This window comes from Panthera uncia, chromosome B1, assembly GCF_023721935.1.
Source record: "Panthera uncia isolate 11264 chromosome B1, Puncia_PCG_1.0, whole genome shotgun sequence".
NCBI classification, from domain to species: domain Eukaryota; kingdom Metazoa; phylum Chordata; class Mammalia; order Carnivora; family Felidae; genus Panthera; species Panthera uncia.
In genome coordinates, this window is record NC_064811.1 from 40,477,476 (window position 1) to 40,499,886 (window position 22,411).

The window sequence follows — 22,411 nt, forward strand, 5'->3', positions numbered from 1 at the left end:
CACCTGACCCTAGCCCTTCTCTAATAACAGCCTTGCCTTTTTGGCCACAGAAGTTGTTGTAGGGGCCGACGGGTTACCTAGGCCAGGCCGACAGATAAAATTTCCCAGGATTTTCAGATTGAAGCTTGGGAGGGAGAAGGGCTTCTTTCTCTTCGGGTGGAAGGTTTGAAAGGACGCGATCCTGATTCCTGTAGGTCTTTGGTTTTGTGAGCTACCCCAGTATCTTTCTAATGAATTCTCCTTTATTACTTGAACTAGTTTGAGCTAGATTTTGTTTGCAGGCACGGACATTAGTATAAACACTTAACACAGTATTAGAATGTATGTGTTCCCATGTTTACATCATGAGAATACGAATCTTTTGAAGACATTTCGTGTCCCTAGGAAAAATGGGTGGCACTTTTCCAGGTGTTTGATATATGGGTACTGAATGAAGAGTTTTCTCATATTCGTATCACCTTGATTATGAAAGTTTTTTGCTTTCTTATCTTGGTTCACATTTATTTTTATGAAATGTGTTATGAAAAGGAAGTTTTATTTTTTTAGTTCTTTTAAAATATAATTTATTGTCAAATTGGTTTCCATACAACACCCAGTGCTCATCCCAACAGGTGCCCTCCTCAATGCCCATCACCCACTTTCCCCTCTCCCCCACCCCCCATCTACCCTTAATTTGTTCTCAGTCCTTAAGAGTCTCTTCCGGTTTGTCTCCCTCCTTCTCTGTAACATTTTTTCCCCCTTTCCCCTCCCCCCTGGTCTTCTGTTAAGTTTCTCCAGATCCACATATGAGTGAAAACATATGGTGTCTGTCTTTCTCTGCCTGACTTATTTCACTTAACATAATACCCTTCATTCCATCCACGTTGCTGCAAATGGCCAGATTTCATTCTTTCTCATTGCCAAGTAGTATTCCATTGTATATATAAACCACATTTTCTTTATCCATTCGTCAGTTGATGGACATTTAGGCTCTTTCCATAATTTGGCCATTGTTGAAAGTGCTGCTATAAACATTGGGGTACAAGTGCCCCTATGTATCAGCACTCCTGTATCCTTTGGGTAGATTCCTAGCAGTGCTATTGCTGGGTCATAGAGTAGATCTATTTTTAATTTTTTGAGGAACCTCCACACTGTTTTCCAGAGCGGCTGCACCAGTTTACATTCCCATCAACAGTGCAAGAAAGTTCCCATTTCTCCACATCCTCGCCAGCATCTATAGTCTCCTGATTTGTTCATTTTAGCCACTCTGACCGGCGTAAGGTGATATCTCATTGTAGTTTTGATTTGTATTTCCCTGATGATGAGTGACATTTAGCATCTTGTCAGTGTGTCTGTTGGTGAAAAGGAGGTTTTAAACAGACAAAAAGTATACTTAATCCCACCATTGTAGCACAGCTATTTTGATTTTTTTGTGTGGATGTGTCTTCGTTTACAAGCAAACATAATTTTTCCATGGTGTGATCACATTTCTGTTTCCTTTAAAAAGAGAGCAGTCTACAGTTTTCCTTTTTGTTTGCTTTTCTCTGGCTCAGGAAGGTGACATTTGGGATAAAGGTTACGCCACAGTTTTTAGGTTCCTGGAGATCCCTGCCAGGTGGTTCCTTGCAGTTCATCCCTGCAAAAAGTGTTTGTGGGTGTGGCCATCCCTATTTTTACGAAGCACCCCCCCCCCCCGCCCTTTTCTTCTTTTCTTGTATCAATGCCTTGAAAGTGGAAATAATTAAGAGCCCCAACTGACACCCACTTCACTTTTAATATCGAACTACATAAAAACTGTAGATCATTATTATTTTAGAAAAACCAGTGGTGAAATGACCCGGGGTGACTGTCAGGTTGTGCTGTAGGATGAGTCTGTAGGCCACAGGCCCCCTGGATGCTAGAATGAGGAAGACTTCACACGCTGTGGTGAATCCTGTTTCCTTAGAAAAAAGTCAGCTGGTGTGGGCCGACTCCCTGCACTTTAATCCAGAGTGAATGGAGGGGTGGGTAGAGGCCTTGGTAGTGGAGCTGCTTCACATGGGTGCCCCCTTGTTCTTCCCAGAGTTCTCCATTCCACTCCTTACCCTGCCTCCACCATCCATGGCTCCTGCAGCCCGAGCCCCTCTCCTCCCAGCTTTGGCCCAGCCAGTTAACCCCAGCCCTCCTTTACACATTCTAGGATGCAGCCTCCCACCTTTTAGAATCCCTATCAACTCCATTTCTGGTTCTCAGGGATTTAATAGGGAAACTTACTCCACTGGGGGCTCCTCCTGTTCTCTGTGGTTACAGGTTTACTCCCTTCTGTACTTTGATTACCTTAGTTCTCTGTGACTTTAGAAAGGATTGGTTCCATCTGAAACTGGGGCTCCATTTCTTTTCATTAGAATGAAAATAACCAGTTTTACATAATATACAATTTACCTAATAACTCCCACTTTCTGAAATATATCTAAGAATAAGGAATTAAGCCAAATACACCCGTGCCAACATTGACTTCAAAGTTACACTAAAGCTCACATAGGTAGATCGTGGAAGTTCTCTAGGTCTTGACTGTAGGCTCTTAGTTTCTGTTTTTGATTAAGTTCCATGATGGAATTGTTTTTTGGTTTACTAAAATGAGATCAGGGACCCAGGAGCAGGTGCTGAGTGACCAAGTGGTCTGTCAGCAAAGGAAGAGATGTTAAAAAGGGACAGTGTGGCCTTGTTCGCCTCAGGGATGCAGTGTGGTGTCATTATGGAAACCTTATCGTGAGGGTCTTGGGCCGTCGTTAAAAAGGTCACATATATTTTTTACGGGCACCTGCTTAAAATGGCAGGGAAAGTGGGAGGACCACTTTTTCCTAGAGTGTTGTCAGTCTATCTGTCTTCTGAACGTATCTTCGGTGTCTCGTTACCAGGACATTCCACAGCTTAGGATTTTAGATATAACTTCTTAAAATCCTCTCCTTCTGCTTCACTTCTAACCCGCCTTGTGTTAGCCAGTTACATATGCAGAATTCTCAATTCTTAATTTTAGAATTAAGATTGGTCAATTTTACAGGTGGATTATAAGTTTAGTATAAATACAGTCAAAATCCCAAATAACAGTGTGATTACAGCTAAATCTAACTGTGTGCGTGGGAAAGATAATGGCAAAAAAAAGAAACGTTGTTTTAAGAAGCAGAATTGTGGGTATTTAAAAGATATGGAAAAGCTTGTTGATTAACAGGCTATATTTTACTGTTTTTAGGATAAAATACTACTTTTGGCAGAGTCGTGCCTTTGCAAATCATATGGTTTAAACCTTGCTCTTTAAAAACACAGATGCACACTCTGTACACTGTATATGCTGTATATTAGCTAACTTGACGATAAGTTATCTTTAAAAAAACAAAAATAAAATTAATTTTACCTATTTCTTTTTACTTTTGAACATGGCTGCTAGAAAGCTTTAAATCACATATGTTGTCTACAGTATTATTTCTGTTGAATGGCATTGAGATAGAAAGCCTGAATGATATAAAGTCAATGTAATAGATAAAAGATAAATAACAATGGAAAATAAAAACATAGATGCAGGTGCATACAAGTAATATGACAATGGCATTGCACAGAATCTGGAAGAAAAGAGAAAAGCATGGAGAACTTAACATTACTCCTGCACAGTATACCTCAGTAAACATCCTTTGAGGGCTTGCTGGGATGACGCACTCCACCCATTTTCTTGTGCAGCAAACAGACAAACTGAGAAGCATCGTCTTTAGGATGAACGCTGGCAGAGAGAGGCATCAGTGGCCAGGTTTGGAGGGCGGATGAGGGGGAGTAAGCCGGGACCCACCCAGGTCTTGTGCACAGACAGGGGGAAGGCAGGTGGCTCTTGAGATTCTAGAATAGGTTACAGTGGGGGCGCCTGAGTGTCTCAGTTGGTTAAAAATCCGGGTCATGAATTGGGCTCAGGTCAAGATCCCAGGGTCATGAGATTGAACCCCGCATTGGGCTTTGTACTGGATATGGGACCTGCTTGAGATTCTCTCTCCCTCTCAACCCCTTCCCCACTCGCATGCGCACACTAGCACTCACTCTCAAAAGAAAAAAAAAAAGAATTGGTTATGGGGAAAGAGCTTTTTTAAATCAGGAGGAATGGAAACCAAAGACAGGAATTTTAAAAGAATTGTAAAGTAACTTTTTCTTTCAAATCTGCAACTACCTCCTCCCAGGGAGTCCTCTCAGTAGGTACCAAAAAAAGGCATCTGTTCCTAAAAATAAAACCTCTTAGCACAATAGGAATAGGTGAATATTTCCTTATGAGAATAATTATTCTTTGATCTCCTAGCCAAAATTCTTTCTTAGTAGTAGAATAATAAAAAAACAATGAAACATACACACATACATGCAGTGGAGTAAGGTAAGAAGAGTCCGCTAACAAAGGAGATGTATAGACATTCCCACAGGAAGGTTACAGGCGTACTCAGTGACAAAAGCCAGGTATAGGATTCATAGGGATAGCGTGAACCCCTGTGTGTAGATAAATTTAAAACTGATTTCATTGTATATTTGCACATACATAAATATAAGCACAAAGGTCTCAGGACACGTGTCTGACTGGTAGGGAAAGGGAGAAAACAGTTTTTTCTTTTTAGTCTATTTTGCTCTGACTTTGCCTATATGAGTATTTTGCTATGTGGACGCATTACTGTGTCATTCGTATAATATGTGCATGTGGGCACACATGGGTATATGCACTCTCAAAGCCAAAGCTAGCAGCCTGTCAAATGATAACATGCAAAATGTATTTCCATTTTTGAGTGGAAAATGAGAAAAGCATGCTCACTCTTGGAATGCTTATTTGCCATTGTTTTGGAAATTAGTAGCCAGTGTGATTAGACAAAAGGAAGAAAGAAGGGGCATAAATAATTGGAAAGGAGGATGGGGCACCTGGGTGGCTCAGTCAGTTGAGCATCCGACTCTTGATTTTAGCTTAGGTCATGATCCCGGGGTCGGGGGATCAAGCCCGGCTGTCGAGTGCGTGCACTCTCTCTCTCTCTCAAAGATAAAAAATAATAAAAATAAATAGCTAAAAATAAATAAATAATTGGGAAGGAGTAGGCAAAAATGATCATTTGTTGGAAATGAAATGATTAAATTCTACCTGGAAAGCCACAGAGAAATTTCATTGAAACTTAGAAACAGCAAATAAATATGTATATATTATATGCATGTAGAATTCTATGAACGAGTTATTTTGGGAAAGCTGCTTACAGGAATTTTTAATAAATGGTTGTCTCTGAGGAGTAAGGAGGGGTTGGAGGGGAAACTTGCTTTGTAAATTTTTTCACTTTCACTTTTAAATGAAATTTTGTATCATGTTTATGTGTTAATGTAGCAAAAAATAACTAGCTTAAAAATGAAGTAATCTTCTTTGAGTAACTTTTATTATCTTAATATTTAATATTTAAATATTATTTAGATATTTCAGTATTTAAACTTTTATTTGAATAATAGCTATTCCCTTAATAATCAAGATAAGACAATTAGGAATACTTGGACAAACATGTAAAATAAAAGGAGAAAATAGAAAACCCCAGAAAAAGGTAACAGATTGGAAAATATGAAACAAAACATTTTGTAACAAAACAGCACATTTGTGATTACAAGGGAAATAAAGCATGCAAAAAAAGTATTTGCTGTGGCCAGATTACAAGGAAAGGGCCTGAGTGTGACTTCAGGGGAGCCAAGGATTTGAAGCAGAGAAATGACATAAGACTTTTCAACAAGCCCTCTAGGTGATTTTAATATTTATCTTTTGTTGAGGACAACCACTTTATACATTTATTGTGGTTTATTATTACTATTTTAAGATTATATTTTTAAGTAATCTCTACACCCAACGTGGGGCTTGAATTTGCAACCCAGAGATCAAGAGTCGCCCGCTCCACTGACCGAGCCAGCCAGGCCCTCCTGTTTATTATTTTGTATTGAAATTACTCCTGGGGCACCTGGCTTGCTTGGTGGTGGGGCACGTGACTCTTGATCTTGGGGTTGTGAGTCCAGGCCCCATGTTGGATGTAGAGATTACTTTAAAAAAAATAATAAAATCTTTCTCAAATTCCATATATGAATGAAACCATATGATATCTGTCTTTCTCTAACTTATTTCGCTTAGCATAATACACTCTAGTTCCATCCACGTTGTTGCAAATGGCAAGATTTCATTCTTTTTCATCACTGAGTAGTATCCCGTGTGTGTGTGTGTGTGTGTGTGTGTGTGTGTGTGTGTGTACGTATATATACGTGTATATACGCATATATACATATATGGACATATACATACTACATCTTTATCCACTTATCAGTCAATGGACACGTGGGCTCTTTCCATAATTTGGCTGTTGTTGATAGTGCTGCTGTAAACACTGAGGTGCACGTGCCCCTTTGAATCAGCATTTTTGTATCCTTTGGGTAAATTCCTAGTAGTGCAATTGCTAGGTCGTAGGGTAGTTCTGTTTCTAAGTTTTTGAAGAACTTTGAGGAACCTCCATGCCGTTTTCCAAAGTGGCTACCGCAGTTTGCATTCCCACCAACAGTGCTGAAGGGTTTCCCTTTCTCTGCATACAAAACTCAACAGATTAATATGCAGGAAGGGAAGGAAAAATAAGATAAAAACAGAGACGGAGGCAAACCGTAAGAGACTCTTAAATACAGAGAACAAACTGAGGGTTGCTAGCAAGGAGGTGGTAGGGGATATGTGAAATGGGTGATGGGCATTAAGGAGGGGACTGTTCAGGATGAGCACTGGGTGTCACATGTAAGAAGTGAATCGATGGGTTCTACTCCTGAAGCCAAGACTGCACTGACTGTTAACGAACTTGAATTAAAAAAAAAAAAAAATCTTTAAAAAATAAAAAAAGAAATTACTCTATACTCGGTCTTCCTGGAGGGCAGGGACCATGTTTTCTTCATCTTTAGCAGTTACGACAGTGTATAGCTTCAGTAAATGTTACCTGAGTGAAACCGAGATATATTGAGGAGTGGACGCTGCAGGACCACTGGATCTAGAGGCCGTGGAAAGGTTGTAGAGTGGTCCCTGTATTCTGGTATTCATTCATTTATTTATTCAATACATTTTATAAAAGCAGCTGCTCCTTGCCAGGTGGTATGCTGAGGTTACACAAGAACTACAATAGCTCTTACTTTTGAGGAACTTAGAGGGAAAGGCAGATGAGCTGGGACTTAACACAGACGTGCTAAGTGTGAGAGAACCATTCCTAGCATTGCTGGGGGTCACAGAGGACCGCCCCTCCCAGCCTCTGCAGGTGGGAGTCAGGAAGAGCGGGAGGGCTCCCGCCTGCTTTCCCCTTAAAGACTGAATGAGTTGGCCAGATAACATGGGGAAGGGAGAGGAAGATGGGCCGAGGCCAGAACAGTCTGGTATTGGGTGTGTGGCAGGACCTGTGTGCAGAGCAAACCATAGGTAAGTATTTCTGGGTCTCAGTTTTTATTCATTTAATAATATTTATTGATTCATTTATTTTCAAGAAACTTGATTTAAAGGTGGAAAGATAGGAGGCTGAAGAGGAAAGGAGGCACTAGATCATTGAGAACCTTATTTGGTAAGGTTGAGACTTTGGACTTTATCTTCAGGTGGTGGGAGCCATTGAAGGATTTTAAGCCAGCGTGGGATTTGTGTTTGGGATGGCTCCTTTAGGCAGCTGTGTCGAGGAGGGGCTGGAGGGTACAGGGCTATGGAATTAGGGAGATCCTGGGGAGACCGCTGTGGTCATCTGAGTGAGAGAATAAAGCCTGAGCAGGTCAGCACGGGATAGGTACAATTAGGTGTTTGGCAGGAAAAACGGGCAGTACACTCGGTAATTGACTGGATGTGGAGAGTGTAAGAGAAGGGAAGAGTCCAGAGTGACTCCCAGGTTTCTGTTTCTGCTGGTGCCACCAGTGGGACAGAGTACAGGAGGATAAGCAGGCTTGGCATGGACAGATGATCCTTCTCCGTGAGGTGATGGCTGAAAATGTGAAATGCAGGAAGAGGCTTGGGACAGAAGCTGAGTTTAGCTGTGGCAGTGAAACAGCAGGTGAGGTAGCCGGGCAGTAATGTGGTAGTCCAAAACTACAGGGGGAAAGTGTGGGCCTGGAAACTCGAGCATGGTTGAAGCTTGGGCGAAGGTATAGAATGGACCAGACGAGGGTTAAAGATGGAACCCTGCACATGAAATCTAACAAGCTGGGAGAAGCGAAGGAACACATTAAGAAGCCAGAGGAGGAGAGAAGTAGGAGGGAAACCGGAGGGAGGGTACTTCTGCGAGCCGTGGGAGGAGGCAGATTTTGCAAAGAATTGCTTCAGAGTTTCAGATACCACAGAAAGGTCAGATAAAATAAAGATCCGACTGTCGATTAGATTTGGCAGGTAAGGTGTTACTGGTGACCTTGGCAAGAAGTTTCAGGAGAGAGAGAGAGGAACAGAAACCAAATCGCAGTGGTTAAAGAAGGAACAGGAGGTCAAGTGGAGATGGACCATGCAGGCGGTTCTTTCGGGAAGAAGCAGAGCTGAGGCCCGAGGAGGAAGAGGCTTTTTGGCCTTACCAGGAACAAAAAGACTACTGGCTTTTCTTCTATGTAAAAGAAACGATTATGTTATTTCCCAGTTAATTTTATAAAGAACATTATGTGGTTCTCTGCTATGTTTCCAAAAATTATTACCAAAATCAGGCAGAGCTGTACGCTACTTTAAAGAAGCAAAGTGGCCTTATCTTCAGACACAAATTATGTGTAGCCTCTGTCCGTAGGTCGAAAGGCATGGCAATACATTGACAGATGATTGTGCAGAGCCGAATCCTTTAAAGAAGTAACTGAAATTCCCGAATATTTTTCACTTTACACTTGGTGATTTCTTTTTTTCAGAAAGGAGTTCTGGCCTGTAGGTATTATTTGATTCTCGTTTATTTTAATAATAAATATTTCAACAGTGTAATATCACTGTAGTAATAATCATGTACGTGGTCAGATTTAATTTACGTAAGATTGCATTTCATCGCAGGTACTGATGATATTGTAGGTCCTGAAGGCATGGAGAAATTTTGCGAAGACATTGGTGTTGAACCAGAAAATGTAAGTCTAGCCTATTAAGTTGGGCAAATCGGTTGATTATTTTTCTTGTCTTTTGTCCCTTGACAAATAAAGCAACAGTAAAGAAGGAATGGTGTGTTAGTTTTGTGAGACAATCTAAGAAACAAGTTCCAATTCTAATTGGATTTCTAAGCAAAATTTTTTTGTTTTAATTGGCATGGTGTAACTAGTCAGTCATGTTTTCCTCTTGTTTGTTTCTTGTATCTAAAAGGTACGATAGTAAAGTAATTAAACTAGATGTTTAGAAAGTGTTATGGGCATGTGTACCTCCTGTGAGAGATGAGCTGGGGGGCCGAGTTATAGTCTATTCTGTACCTTTGTCCCCCTCCCTAGTTGTTCAGCATAATGTAGAGTTTGTCCAGATTTTTGAGTAATTAATTATTCATAGGGGTTTGGAGTAAGTTGTAATTATCAAGAATCTTTCATAGCTCTTTCACTTCCGATTAAATTTAACTCAGGGATTGGTTTTTAGTATAAAGGCCTTAAGTATTTCCTTTAAAAATTTTTTTTGAGAAGTTATTTTATATGCTTAATTATTTTTCCCAACTCTTATTGTCATGTTATTGTTGAATGTTTTTTTCCTGTTCCTACATCATCTCTCTTACACTAAAATGAAAAGTTATGCTCATACAGGTGCCCTGGTTCATTAACTATGCAGTTTAATATTGCATTAGCCTCCAATTTAACAAATATGTCTAAGGTCCTAAATGAGTTTATGATGGGGAAGAGATCACAAGAGATCATCCCCCTCATATAGACTCTTCTTGGAAGATAGGTGCTGCCTATGCACATATGTCATGCTCTTAAAACTAGAAATTAAGACTTTACACTTTTGGGGCGCCTGGGTGGCTCAGTCGGTTGAGCGTCCGACTCTTGGTTTCAGCTCAGGTCATGATCTCACGGTTTGTGAGCTTGAGCCCCGCATCGGGCTCCGTGCTGGCAGAGAGGAACTTGCGTGGGATTCTCTCTTTCCCCCTCTCTCTGCCTCTCCCCCAGTCGCTCTCTCTGTCTCTCTCTCAAAAATAAATAAACTTTAAAAAATTAAAAAAAAAAAAAACAACAACTCTAAAGACTTCACACTTTATTCTTAAAACTTTTCTTACCCTTGACCTTTGTATGCCTCTGTCCTCTCCCAACTCCCTCCAACACCTTACATTTTCTAAAGAGCCTTTTGCTCATTACGTGGATTTTTGTCTTGTAGTTTTTTATTTAAAAAAAAAAATTTTTTTTTAACGTTTTTATTTATTTTTGAGACAGAGACAGAGCATGAATGGGGGAGGGGCAGAGAGAGAGGGAGACACAGAATCGGAAGCAGGCTCCAGGCTCTGAGCCATCAGCCCAGAGCCCGACGCGGGGCTCAAACTCACAGACTGTGAGATCATGACCTGAGCCGAAGTCGGATGCTTAACCGACTGAGCCACCCAGGCGCCCCTGTAGTTTTTTATTTTAATGTGATCTAGTTCAGTATCTTAATGAACTATTCATTTTGGTAGAAAGGTTTGGGGAGAACTGCCAGTAGTATTTTGTCTGATCTTGCCCATAGACTAGTCATAAGCATAGAAAAGAACACTTCAGGGGCACTTGGTGGCTCAGTTGGTTGGACGTCCGACTTTGGCTCAGGTCATGATCTTGTGGTTTGTGGGTTTGAGCCCCTTGGCAGGTTCTGTGCTGAAAGCTCAGAGCCTGTAGCCTGCTTCAGATTCTGTGTCTCCCTCTCTCTCTGCTCCTCCCCTGCTCGTGCTCTGTCTCTCTGTCTCTGTCTCTGTCTCTGTCTCTCTCAAAAATAAACATTTTTTAAAAAAGATTAAAAAAAACCCAAACACTGGCTTATGAAAGAAGTTTCCTGATGACAGCTGGGCCAACGTTGGCAGAGTGTTTTCTGGACTGAATAATAAGAAGGGCAAGAGTGAGTTGGACCTGAGAGCAGACCCAAAGGCTCTCTCCCTCTGTCTCTTAAATTTTTATTTAGTTTTGGGAGAGCGCAAGCCAGGGAGGGACACAGGACGGGGACGGGATCCGAAGCGAACTTTGCACTGACAGGCTGACAGCAGCAAGCCTGATGTGGGACTCGAACTCACGAACCACAAGATCATGACCTGAGCCAAAGTTGGATGCTCGACCAACTGAGCTACCAAGGTGCTCCAGACCCAAAGGTTCTGCCCAGGGGACTGTCATCAGCATATGATCAGAGGTGGGCAACAGGGCCAGAAAGGGAGGAGATTGGGAGGCCAGGGTCAGGCTGCAGGTGTGAGAGGCACTGTGTGAACATTTATTCTCAGAGGCCCGGAGGCCTGTCAGGTGGGAGGGAGGGCTGGTGTTGATTCTAACTGAAGAAAGGCACAGTTCTTCAAATAGCAGTACTCCGTAACAGAGAGCTGCTGTTATTATCCTTTTGGGGGGCAATGGTGTCCCTTAGTTCTCCTCTTAGGAATAGAACTAGACTTAACATGTTGAATCACATTGAAGACTAGGAAACTGAATTCAGAAGATTATTCTCAAGTATTTATTACTGTACTTCAGTTCTAAGCTGCCATTAATAGAAGTTGTATATCATCACTAAGAAAGAAAAAATGTTGCTAAATAAACTCTGATATGCATCCATTTGGAATGCATCCCAATTTCAGAAATGTTAACATTTGAAAAATAAGAAGTAAAATTGTTTTTAAAGCCTTGTCCTCATTGTTGAGTTAGCACTTTCAAATACTTTAAAGTACTTAAAACCTTTACCTTGCCTGATATTTATAGCCTAGGAAATTTAAGCAGGTTTGTAAAATTCAAATCTACTGTCATTTACTACGGCCACAGCAAAACCTTTTGTTTGCCTAATTAGCTTCCTTATTAGCTACCATAAGAAAAGTCCATTTTGTGTAAAGAAATACTCATCGTGAATATCTACTTTGACTTTTTAGCCACATTTCATGCATACTTGTGTGTGTTTCTGTGCCCTAACCATTTTTTTTTAAATTTAACAAGTGTTTATGTGGAACTTTAAATCTTTCTTACTGAGCATTTAGTATATATATTGTTTGAGAACATAGGAAGTTTGAGTTCTAGAATGTGGGTTAGGGGCGCCTGGGTGGCTCAGGCGTTGAGCATATGACTCTTGATTTTGGCTCAGGTCATGCTCCACATCCGGCTCAGTGCTGACCATTCAGAGGCCGCTTGGGATTCTGTCTCTCTCTCTGCCCCTTCCATGCGCACACGTGCTCTCTCTCTCTCTCTCAAAATAGTTTTTTTAAAACTGAAAATGGGGGTTATTTCACCTAGGTAAATTGTTATGTGGGAGTCAGAATTCCAAGAAAAGCTGAGGGATGAGGGGAAATCCACTAATGTGTAAATATTTGGAAGAACATGTGTGCTCTTTTGGGGAAGTTTGGGTCTCTTAAGTTAAAAAATTTTTAACGTAGGGGTGCCTGGGTGGCTCAGTCATTTGAGCTTCCAACTTCGGCTCAGGTAATGATCTCGTGGTTTGTGGGTTTGAGCCCCGTGTCGGGTTCCATGCCGACAGCTCAGAGCCTGGAGCGTGCTTCAGATTCTGTGTCTTGTCTCCCTCTCTCTCTGTCCCTCCGCTGTTCATGCTCTGTCTCTCTCTGTCTCAAAAATAAATAAACATTAAAAAAAAAACTAAAAAAAATTTTTTTTAACCTATTAAACAATGCTGTTTTGTGATGGTGTGCATATGTAGAAACATTGGTTTACTAATCAGTGCTAGTAATCTACCTAGTAATCTAGATTGTTTAATCTAAAAAACCTAGTGACTTTAAAAATTGATATGTACTGATTTAATTGAGATTTGATGAAAGGGCTTAGAGATTCAGTGGGTTCTCACTGCTAATCACTTCTAACGTGGAAAACCATAGAGTCAGCATCAAGAGAAAGCTTTTCATTAATCTTGCAGTTATAAATTAGACAAAGCTGGACATTTTTAGTCCACAAGCTAGCTTGCTGGCAAACGCAAGGACCGACTTTCTGAACCTCCTAAATAGTATTGTTCTGCAGTACTTAATTTGTGTAGTGGCTTTCAGAGGCCAATTAAATCATCTGGAGTGATTTCTAATTGACTGCTTGCCTTACTTTTTTCATGTTACATCATCCCGATTCCTTTTACCACCATCGCCATCTGACCCAGTGGGGCACGTGGGTGATAGATTAATGGTTGGGTTGGTTCTTCCAGCCGTCGAAATGAGGCCTTCAGGTCCTGTGTAAAGAAATCACATTAGCTGCCAAATGTGGAATATGCTAGTCCCTGGCCAATTTTCACAGATCTATTTTCTTACCATTGACTTTTTGTTTGTTTGTTTGTTTTGTTACAACAAATGGAGATGTAGCCATTTAGCAGTGAATATGTGATCCCCGGGTCAGGACTTGGATGTCCGTTAGGTGTGGACGATGTCCTGAGGTACGCAGTCCTACAGAGTGGCAGGATGGTCCTCGGAAATCCCTGTCCCTCTTCTTTACCCTCTTCTTGGATGGATGGCCTCAGCTCTTTCCCTCTGCAGAGCCCTGGATAGTTGGAAGCTAGATGCACTTTTGAAATGTAATTTTGTCTTTACTCCTTCAGGTATTTATTAAACTCACTGGCGGTATCTCTGTGTCATCTTTTCTCTAAAGCAGCTAAGTGACAAGCAGTGCCATAAACTAGAGTTGTTACAGTTCCTGATGCCTACAGAGTTTCAGAAGATTCACTAAAAGCAAGAGTGGCGCCCCGCTGAGAAGTGATTGGGCCCTGTCACTCATCCTGTGCTCATTCCAGGCACAGCGCTATTTAAGTGGGATGTTGGGCCACTTCACAATAATTTTCTTCAGTGTGTATAGTTCAACTCACAAACACTAATGTATTTGTGGTACAGCTGCATTATTGTATGTGACTCACCACTTCCCTTTTTATTTTTCAGCCCTCTGATCTACAGCTTGCTCTTTTCACTAAATCTTGGAGATCGTTCCCTATTTGTACCGATAACTCTACTTCATTTGTCTTAATGGCAGCATAGTATTCCTTCGTATAGAAAGTATTCAGCAAGGAAGTATATACTTAGTCCCTGATTAATGTTTGGTTGTTCTCAGTCTTTTGCTGCTATAAATAATTCTGCAGAAAATATTGTTGAATATACATCTTTGTGTTCGTGCACAGGTATAAGTTATATAACTTTCCTTAAGTGGAATTGCTGAGTCAGACACTGGTTTTAATTTTGATAAATATTGCAGAATTGCCCTGTGGAGAAGTTAATGGCATTACATTTCCACCATTCTGCATCATAAGAGTTCATGTCTCCCCAAGCCCTTGTCAGCAGATGAATTACCAAACTTTTGGATGTTTCCCAGCCTAGAACTCATTTTTGAAGTTACCCTGTTGATATTTCAGTGACTAAACTGCGGCGAACAGGAGCATTTGGAGAGTTGTTAATATGATTAATTATTGAGATCTGTCGTTGTGATTTGATTGGTCTGTTTTTTTGTTTGTTTTTATACAGGTAGTTATGCTTGTCCTAGCTTGGAAATTGGATGCACAAAACATGGGTTATTTTACTCTGCAGGAATGGTTAAAAGGAATGACTTCTCTACAGTAAGTCCCGCGGCTGCCCTGGTCGGGAGGCGGGGTGGCGTCCTTGCACTCCCCAGCTGGCTGCCTCCTCCCTGGCGGGTCAGGAGCCTGGGTTGGGTGACTGCAGGAAAGCCGGGTGATCTGGCAAACTTCACCTGTGGCTATAGGTGTAAAGGCCAAATCCCATTTTCATGATGAAGAGAAGACATTATGCACGAAGTTTTGCAATTATAATCTTTATGTAATGTGTATTGTTTATTTTAGTATTCTTCTAGAGCAGAGCTGCCCGATAGAAAATAGACCAGCCTGTCCTCTTCTCACAGATGTGAGCCACATATGTAATTTTAAATTTTCTAGCAGTCCCATTAAAAAAAAGTTAAAAGAAACAGGTAAAATTAATTTTAATATATTTTATTCAACTCCAGATATCCAAAATATTATTTATTATTCAGACATGTAATCAATATTTTCAAAATTTATGAGCTGTTGTACATTCTTTTTTTCATATTAAGTCTTCAAAATCTGGTACATATTTTACATTTATGATCCCTCTCAATTTGCATTAACTGTATTTCAAGTGCTTGATGGCCATGTGTGTCTAGTGACTGTCATGTTAGCACAGGCTTAGAGCTTAAAAGGCAAAGGCCTATCAGCATCTGGTTTACAGTTAGGGAGAAAAAGTTGACTGAAGTTTAACTTATAAATGAAAATATGTATTTTATATATTCTGATTTTACCTTTGGGCAAAATTGGAACTTCATTACTCCAATGGTTGAAAAATAATAATAAAGAGTCTATTTGTGTTACCCAGAATGAGGAAAAAAAACGGTGGTTTTATGTGTTCATTGTGTGTGTGTGTGTGTGTGTGTGTGTGTGCGCGCGCGCGCGCGCGCACAAAGTTTCATTCAAGTAAACAGTTGTTACTCTGTATTCTGAATTGAAGGATACAGTTGAGATGGGTAAGTAAATATTTCAGTGGTACCTGAAGGTGAAGAGCAGATTATTAACATAGTAACTTTGATCTACGGAATGACTCTTTTTTTTTTTTTTTACTTTTACTAGGAATAATAGACTTTGACATTTACTGGATTGAAATTGGAGTGGAAATGGTTTTATGGTTTAATTCAAATAATTTTGGAATTTGCCAAAATTGTTATCCATTTGTTATCGATAACAATGCTTTATTTGCACCATGCTTTAGTAGTTCATAAGTCATTTTGCTGCTTTTCCATTTGAGCCTCACGGCTGCCTTCCTTGTGAGGAAGACAAATCAGGCTTTATCCTGCACATTTTACAAATGAGGAAACTGAGGCTTAGAAGGGATACATGGGATACATGATGTGTTAAAGTAAGTGGCAGAAATGGGAAGAAAACCCAAGACTTCTGATTCTTTTTTTTTTTTTTTTAATGTTTATTTTGAGAGAGAGCACAAGCAAGCAGGGGAGTAGTAGAGAGAGAGGGAGAGAGAGAATCCCAAGCAGGCTCCACACTCAGCACAGAGCCCGACGTGGGGTTTGATCGTAACCGGAGATCATGACCTGAGCCAAATCAAGAGTTGGATGCTTAACTGACTGAACCACCCAGGTGCCCCAAGACTTCTGATTCTTAAGTCACATTCTTCCTTTAACAACTGTTGTCTGATGGCAAATGAGTTTTAGATAAAGCCATACACTTTCCTGTCATCATGCTCTAGAATTTTAGGGTTAAGCCCTCTGAAATCTCTTTAAAAATTACGTTTGTCATGTTGGGAACATCTCCTTAACAATTTTAAGTCTACTAACTTTCACTGTTTCCCCCCTGCCTTTCTTTACTGCCTTCTGAATACAGCACGTAATGGCTGCACTTTTTAAAGGGGGGCCCGTGTAATGATGAATGCATGGCCATATCAAGATTTTATTTCAAGCCTTCAGAGGAGGCACCATTAGTATGTTTCGGGCACATTTTCATTTGTCTTAAGAGGCTATAATATCCATTTTTAAGTAATTCTAGATTATTTTTTACATTTGCCTTTACAAAAGAATGTTATACACTGCCGGGTCTTTCCCTTGCGTTTTGAGGGCCACACCACCTGGGAAGTATGCAGTTTCCTGGGAGGTCTATGTAAGTTCAGGGAGGGCAGAGGGGAATTGCAGGGACCCCACCTCGTAGGTTCTTTGTTGGGAACCCTGCTTGCCACTCCGTGTGACACACACGTGGGCAGTTGGGTTCCTCTAGGGTACTGCCACTTGGTCCTTGTAGTTCAAGATGAGGTGACAAGCTGGGTCCACTCTAAGGGCAGGGAGGAGCCTGCTTTCTTCTTGTGCGATATGAAACTCGGGAGACTGGTTTCCTCATCAATGAGGAAGAGATCATTACTCAAAACAACCTTTAAGGTTCTCTATAGTTCAGAATAGTCGAATTGCAAGTTTTAAGAACCTCCACTCCCCCTCCCTTAACCTCCCTAGATTCGTTTGTTCAGCAAGTGTTTGGATGGCAGCGATGTGCCAACTGCAGTATTCTACATCCTGGGGAAATAAAACTCACGAGCAAGACAGTCCTTTTGGGGCAGGGGCTCGGAAGCAAAGTTCAGCCAACAGATCCAAAAATAATAAGGCCACTTCTCTTTATGCTTCTCGAATTGATTACATAAGTACTGTATTTGTAAGGTGTCCACACCCGGTAAATAAGAATACTCAGAGACGAATATGCTCTAGAGATACAAAGTAGTCTGTCTACTGAACTGCCTGTTTTGTCTTCTAGTTTGGGTTTTTGTCTTTTTTGCCCTTTTTTTGGTTTCATTAAACCTGTCCAGTGAAGTGTTTTGAGCTCAATCTGGAATTAAAGTGTATGTGACAATCCCTGTATTTATAATAGAATATCTGATTAAGATGCTAAGTTTGAAGAAAATGGTTACTGGACAGAGGGAGTGGAGACTATGCTCTGCTGCTCCCTGGGTGGCTCTGGCCGCACATCTAGAACCAGGAAAGGGAAGCGATGCTCTGTGACTCCCACCTGGGCTCTCAGAACTCCGTCTCCTGGACACTGGGGAGGGGAGCGAGCTGTGTGCAAGCCCCACCAGGGCCAGTGTTTTGGAAGTGCCGGAAGGAGTGACGCAGGGCATCTGGCGGGGGTGGGGGGGCGGTACGTTCATTCCACGTTCTGTAGCTCATTCTCAGTCAGGAGAAGGCACAACTCATTTCAGTGGACTGTTTGTTTTATCGCCTTGCTCCAACACGTGGGTTTAAGGTTACTTCTAATGAATCAAACTTATAAAGCTGTTTAAGCTAAACGAAAGTGTGTTAGACTTGTAGCTTACTTTGCATGGACGTGAGGATTGGCTGGAAAAATACCTTTGGCTAAGTGAAGGGGTGAAGGCCTTTCCCCAGGGAATGGAGAACTCCTTTTGGTTCTAACCTTTGGTGCTTACCGTCCCGATTTCTGGTGCTTCTGAATCTGTAACAGGAGCAGAAGTCACGGAAGAAACGATGCCACAGTATGGCCACGTTTTGTTTTGGAAAACAGTGCTCTTGAGTGGTGTGGCACTATGTCAGTCAGAAACTAACAGGAGTTTTCTTACGTGTGATACACCGGAAAGCGGGGGTGGGGAGGGGGGAGGGGGCAGGGGGGAGGCTGAAGATGTGGCTGCTTCCTGAAGTCCCGGGCTGGTTTGCTTCAACTTCCCGACAAGCCAGTTTCTTCACTTGATCTTGTTGAGTGGCCACTAGATGGCAACCTGTAGTTCGGACTGGGTGACTCAGAGGCGTGTTCCCTGCTGGGGGTCACTCCAGAGGCTCTGTGGGTCAGGGCCCTCCCCCCCCCCCCTTTTTTTTAAACGTTTATGTATTATTGAGAGACACAGCATGAGCATTGGATGGGCAGAGAGAGGAGACACAGAATACGAAGCAGGCTCTGAGCCATCAGCACAGAGCCTGATGCAGGGCTCCAATTCACAAACCGCAAGATCATGACCTGAGTCGAAGTGGGACGCTTAACCGACTGAGCCACCCAGGCGCCCCGGGGCAGGGCCCCTTTTAAAGCAGATTAAACTCTTTATTGATGGTAATAGCTCTGACATGTGTAACTGTCTTTATTACATACGTGAAGTGAAAATTTTACTTTGGTATTTTGTGCTTTATACTCCAGACAGGATCTCTGGGCGTCTTAAGACAAATGAAAACGTCTTTCAGGGGACATCTTTTGCCAGGGTGGCAGCTAGACTCCCAGGCATGCTAACGAACTTCCATTTTGCCTTGCGGTTCTACCCAAAGACTCATGGCTACTTTATTTTCTTTTAGCTATGTAGCAGATGTCTAAATGAGTGCTCTCTGCCCTTGAATCTGTTGAAACAGACATCTGTTCTTCTTCCTCTCATTGGACAGGACTAAACTAAACCCCCTGCCAAAATCTGGCCAATTTCCTGTGGCTTTGGTCCTTAACCTTCCTTTTCCAGTGAAGAGGAGAGACCTCGGCCTTAAATGTTTCAGGGTTAGCTGCTTTCTCTCCTCTTTGACCCTCTGCCATATTGTTAATAAAGTATCATTAGTTATTTATGTATACAGTAAAAAATCAAACCATACAGAAGAGTCCCCAGTGCAGAGAAGGCTCTGCTCCCTTCCTGCTTCCTGGACTCCAACTTCCTGCTTTCTCATGTGCCCTGTTAGCTTCTACCAGCCCTCTTTTGGGGGTTGGCGCTAGATCTCTAACTAGGCTATTGGCATCTCTCTTTTTTTTCTTCCGCAGCCTTTCTCCACAGAGATTCAGAGTGAATTTTTCAAGATGCAAGCCTGATTGTGGTCTCTCCCATGGTTGGAGGTGGCTTCCAGTGTTTCTAGGATTCAATTTAAAAAACAAAAAACAGTATGGACCACAAAACCCTTTATGGCCTGGCCTCACCTCCCTTTCAGCCTTATCCTGGAACCACTTCCCCTCTTACTCTCTTCTGTTTGGTCACAGTGGGTTTCTTTAGTCTTTGAGCTTGGCATGCTCCCTTCTGCCACTGGGCCTTTGCGCATGCTGTTCCTTTTATCTGGAAAACCCTCTGCTCCAGAAATATCCTGTTTCTGCTCGTGGCCATTAGCTAACATTTCAGTCCCTTAAAGAAGCCTTTTCTGACTTCTTAAAACAGTTTTTTTTTTTTTTTTTTTAACATTTATTCATTTTTGAGAAACAGAGCGCAATTGGGGGAGGGGCAGAGAGAGAGGGAGACACAGCAGAATCACAAGCAGGCTCCAAGCTCTGAGCTGTCAGCACAGAGCCTGACGCGGGGCTCGAACTCACGAACTGGGAGATCATGACCTGAGCCGCAGTCAGATGCCCAACCGACTGAGCCACCCAGCCGCCCCTGCCTTTTCTGACTTCTAAAACAGTCTAATTATTATCTTTTTCAGTTTTCAAACATCCAGAAGAAATACAGCACATTCTAAATTGTTGTAGATTCATAGAAGTGAAACATTTACTCTAATTTTTGACTTTTAGGTATTTTATTATCTCAGTAGATTATGGGGACTATTTTGTAGTTAGCTACAAAAAGAAACCTTTACAAATTTATTGCTAAAGATAGATCAGTGTGCTGATCTATGATGTGAACGTATGAACGGTATTTTAGTTTATAAAGTATATAAACTGTTTACGTTGATAATACTTTTACTGTGTATTACTTATGCTTAGTGGTAGGTGAAAGCCCTACAGGGAACACAAGAAAGCACGTCCAGCATTGAAAAGCTTTGATTTTGCTGATGGAAATGGTGACTCTTGGTTCTCATTTTTAAGGGCTAGATACGAGGAACAGAAAATTAGTTTGTAAAATTAGCCAATCAGTCTGCTTCCTTAGGAAAAATAAACAGTGTGTCCCTTATCTGTAAAAACAGGTTTTCATCACCAAAGCTCCCTGGAGATATAGCTGATTTCAAGTCTAGGGTAGAGAAAGTACAAGGTGAGCTGGAATATCTTGTACCATAAGCAAGGACGTGCTCAAAGACTGATGGCACATGTCAGAAGGACACTGGCACCAGCTTGAATGGGCCACTGCCCAAATGAGGACGATTTGTGCACCAAAAAGAATAAAGGCGGTAAAAGATTATAACACTGAATCAAAAGCAAAAATCTTTAAGTCCAGAAAACGCGAAAGGTGGTGCGTAGAACTCTTCTTTATAGAATAACTTCAGCCGGTGAGGGTGGTAGAGTCCGAAAAATCACCGTTTTGCATCTTCAAATGCAAAGCCAATTCAGGTGGTATCACCAGTGGAGGCTAAAACCACCGGATGGAAGGTTGTTTGGGAACAAGATTCACAGTCTCAAGATATCATCCCACAGATTACATACTGTTTCAGAGGAGGGAAAATACCTGTTCATGGAGAATCTGGGGGATGTTACCTTAACTGAATGAGTCCATTTACCGTGGCTCCTAATGGGACAGACTGACGTTACAAGTCCTCTCATGGGGTGCACTGAGAAGGGCCTCACAAGCAGTGTTGTCAGAACCATTTAGCTTAAGTATAATCAGAGGGAAATTATCTGACAAACGGAGATTCTACAAAACAACCGTTCTCAAAAATGGCATTGTCAAGAAAGAAGAGAGGTGACACCCTTCTGGAGACTAAGGAGATATGACCACTAAAAGCAATGCGTGAGCCTTGATTGGATCCTGGATCAAGAAAAAGCATCTGTGAAGAAAATTGAGGGAACACTGGGGAACTTTGTATATGGGTTGTGTATTAGCTAAGAAAGTTTACACTGGTAGAATATTAGGAGTGATGATGGTATTTAAGTGTTCAGGAGTGAAGTGTCATCATGTTAGTAAGTTACTTTCAAGTGGTACGGAAAAAAGTGCACACGAGAGCACAAATGTGACAATGTGTGTTATGAACTGAGGGGATGGGTATATGGGTGCTTGTTCATTATTCTTTCCGTTTTTCTGTACATTTGAAATTTTTAAAAATCAAAAACGTAGGGAAATGGGTCATCCTGAATGTGTTGCAACTCCAGGGTTTTATTGTCTTTTGGTATTCTGTTTCATGTTACTGCCCCAGTTAAGAAAAAAAAACTCAGGTTATAATTTGCCTTTATTCTGTTTTTCTAGATGTGATACAACAGAAAAGCTCAGAAATACTTTGGATTACTTAAGATCATTATTAAATGATTCTACAAACTTTAAACTTATTTACAGATATGCATTTGACTTTGCACGGGTGAGTTCTCTGGAGCCTATCCAGATGTTTCCCTCTCCTCCCGCCCCCCCCCCCCCCTTTTTTTTTAATTGCCTTTTGAGGTTTGTTTTTACATGCTGCAAGCAAAGAAGGTTGAGTAAGTTACTCCCAGGGTGCTAGTTAGGATTTCTTTCTACATGTACGCTTTCTACACTAACCCTGATTCTGGGCAAAAATGTAGTTTGTTAGCAAAAAGCTATGGTGCCAGACCTTGAATAGCTCTTGCTATTGGCTTAGAAGTAATTTATAAACTGGCATGTAATAGACATTTTTCTAAATGTCTTTTAGATAGGCTTAGAAGAGCTTTTCATTCTCCTGAAACAACAAACCTTCACCCATTGAGTTACCGGAGTAAACTGCAGATCTGATGCTGTTTCACTTCCTGTATTGTATTTGGAAATCGTTTGAATTTCTGACCTAAGCTAATTGCAATGAACATTATTCAACCCTAATTTCCAGTCGTCATTTTGAAAAGTGAGCATCTTGTTGGTCACATCGTGAGGCTGGGCTAAGTGTGTGACCGCGGTTCTCCTGGAGCGAAATGAAGGCTCAGTTTTTCAGCCTCGTCACCGTAGCCAGTGGATTCTGAGGC

The 22,411-nt window shown here is 41.4% G+C and overlaps 1 protein-coding gene across 5 annotated transcripts in view; it reads left to right on the forward strand.

Annotated features, from left to right (window-relative positions):
- The window catches only part of DCUN1D4 (defective in cullin neddylation 1 domain containing 4), an 84,954-nt gene that overhangs the window by 45,033 nt on the left and 17,510 nt on the right, over positions 1-22,411 (forward strand). For 4 of the 5 annotated variants that reach the window (XM_049632068.1, XM_049632070.1, XM_049632072.1 and 1 more), the window contains 3 exons: positions 9,005-9,075; positions 14,565-14,656; positions 21,693-21,801. In XM_049632068.1, the coding sequence (XP_049488025.1) occupies positions 9,005-9,075; positions 14,565-14,656; positions 21,693-21,801 (272 nt within the window). The other variant, XM_049632071.1, reaches the window with a different exon arrangement.